The 2,500-nt window shown below is 35.2% G+C and overlaps 1 protein-coding gene across 1 annotated transcript in view; it reads left to right on the forward strand.

Annotated features, from left to right (window-relative positions):
* LOC135203578 (fibroblast growth factor receptor-like 1) overlaps positions 1-2,500 on the forward strand; it is a 262,550-nt gene that overhangs the window by 171,962 nt on the left and 88,088 nt on the right. The window contains exon 4 of the mRNA XM_064233335.1: positions 1,508-1,629. Within this exon, the coding sequence (XP_064089405.1) occupies positions 1,508-1,629 (122 nt within the window). The remainder of the gene's footprint in view (positions 1-1,507; positions 1,630-2,500) is intronic.

Below are 2,500 nucleotides of genomic sequence, written 5' to 3' on the forward strand. Positions count from 1 at the left end.
CTCTCTCTCTCTGTTAGATGTTTGTGATCTCTTGTTCGTACTCTCTCTCTCTCAGACTAATACCAAGGAATAATTTCAGTTCCTTCTCTATATTTTTAATGTATTTTCTTCTCTCTCTCTCTCTCTCAGACTAATACCAAGGAATAATTTCAGTTCCTTGTTTATATTTCTAATGTATTTCGTTCTCTCTCTCTCTCTCTCTCTCTCTCTCTCTCTCTCTCTCTCTCAGACTAATACCAAGGAATAATTTCAGTTCCTTGTTTATATTGCTAATGTATTTCGTTCTCTCTCTCTCTCTCTCTCTCTCTCTCTCTCTCTCTCTCTCTCAGACTAATGCCAAGGAATAATTTCAGTTCCTTGTCTATATTTCTAATGTATTTCGTTCTCTCTCTCTCTCTCTCTCTCTCTCAGACTAATACCAAGGAATAATTTCAGTTCCTTGTCTATATTTCTAATGTATTTCGTTCTCTCTCTCTCTCTCTCTCTCTCTCTCTCTCTCTCTCTCTCTCTCTCTCTCTCTATTAACTCCGGCGGAATTCGAACCTCCCCGTTCATAATGTACTTGGTTTTAATTATCTTGGGCTTTGGAATATCATTCCTGTCTCCCCTCACCCCCTCCACCCAATCCCCTCCCCCCCATATCGGGAACGAATGGGATTTTCCTTTTCATTTGCCCCAAACATTAGGGAGGGGGTAGGGAGAGGGGATTAAACTCCCTATTGGGAGATTATGGCCCAGATTTATTGGGACGAGATTTAATGTGGGAGTGGGGATTTGTTGGGGTGTTTTGGGGCGGGGGGGGGGGGGGTGTTAGACAGTGAATGGCACTCGGTTCCAGTGCCAAGTGTGTTAAGGGAATACATCACATTTCCATTCGATTCCCATTTCAGGAATTTCTTTATTTTTTATTTCTTTTTTAGGGATCAAGGTATTTTTAAAGTTTGGAGATAAGGTTAGGTTCCAGCGTGGCCTGTCGTCATTCTTTCGTTTTTTTTTGTTTTTGGTTTTTTTTTTTTTTTAATCCTAAAATTTTGGCTCTATTTTTATCAATCTTTATATGGTTTTGATTTATAAGTTTTTTTACGTTTATTGAAATATTTTTGTAATTTTCTGAATTTATTTTGCATATTTTTATCTTGTTTTCATCTTTTCATTTGTTGAAGTTTTATTTTCGTGACATTTACACAGAATTTTTTTATGTACTTAACTATATTTTATATTGCATGCTCATATTATATATATATATATATATATATACTATAGATATATATATATATATATATATATATATATATATATATAAAGTTTGCATGTTATGTATATATACATATACGTATGTTATACTTATATTTATATCATGTTTTTTAAATTTGCCATTTAAGTATAAATAATAATAATAATAATAATAATAATAATAATAATAAGAAATTTCAGAAAAATCAATTTTTCATGAGAACTCACGAAAACGTTGACTGATCTCTTACGCGCTCTCTGTCCCTCTCCGCAGATGCGCCCAGGAGGACCACGAACCGAGAGAGCGAAGCCAAGACCGCCACGGCTGGCGAGGACGTCAAACTCACCTGTCCCATCGACGGCGGAACGCCGACCCCTATTTATGAGTGGGCCAAGGTAAACGTGTTGATTTTGATTTATTTCTTGGGGGGGGGGGATATATATATATATATATATATATATATATATATATATATATATATATATATACACACACACATACATACATACATACACACACACACCCGTCCTCCCAGTCTCTCTTATGGATCTTGCCCGCAACTCTTGATTTGCAAAGCATCTCTCCTGAATGGACAAAGCTTCCTTCCTTCTCCTATGTCTGATCTGATGCTTTTTGAAGCGTCAGCTTCCTTGCCTGGGCCTTTTTATCTTCCAGTTTTGTCTTCATTGATTGTGTTTATGATTTATGTCAGCAAAATGGAACGTAGATGGTTTCAGTGGACAATCTTGTTTTTATCGGTACATTTTTTTTTTTCACAGCGGTTATATGTTGTGGTGTACGTACATATATACATATATATATATATATATCTATATATATATATATATATATATATATATATATTATTATATATAAATATTGTGACAAGAGTTTTTTAATGGTATCACAAGTCATAAGGCCTGAAGAAGTCTAGAGGCCTATATCTTGTGTAGGGGACTTTAAATAATCTCTCTCTCTCTCTCTCTCTCTCTCTCTCTCTCTCTCTCTCTCTCTCTCTCTCTCTCTCTCTCTCATAAAAACTAATGACTTCAAGAAAAACATTTATTTTTTCATGTGTTGCTTATTCCTTTTATCGTATTTATTTATTTTTGTACTATGTTTTCTTTCCTCTATATCCATTTTCAACTTCTTAAGGGGCGTGCTATTGCAAGGGGACCTTCAATAACTGAGAAATATCTCGGAATGTCTTAATTGAACTTTCTCTCTCTCTCTCTCTCTCTCTCTCTCTCTCTCTCTCTCTCTCTC

Source organism: Macrobrachium nipponense, chromosome 24 (assembly GCF_015104395.2).
Source record: "Macrobrachium nipponense isolate FS-2020 chromosome 24, ASM1510439v2, whole genome shotgun sequence".
NCBI classification, from domain to species: Eukaryota; Metazoa; Arthropoda; class Malacostraca; order Decapoda; family Palaemonidae; genus Macrobrachium; species Macrobrachium nipponense.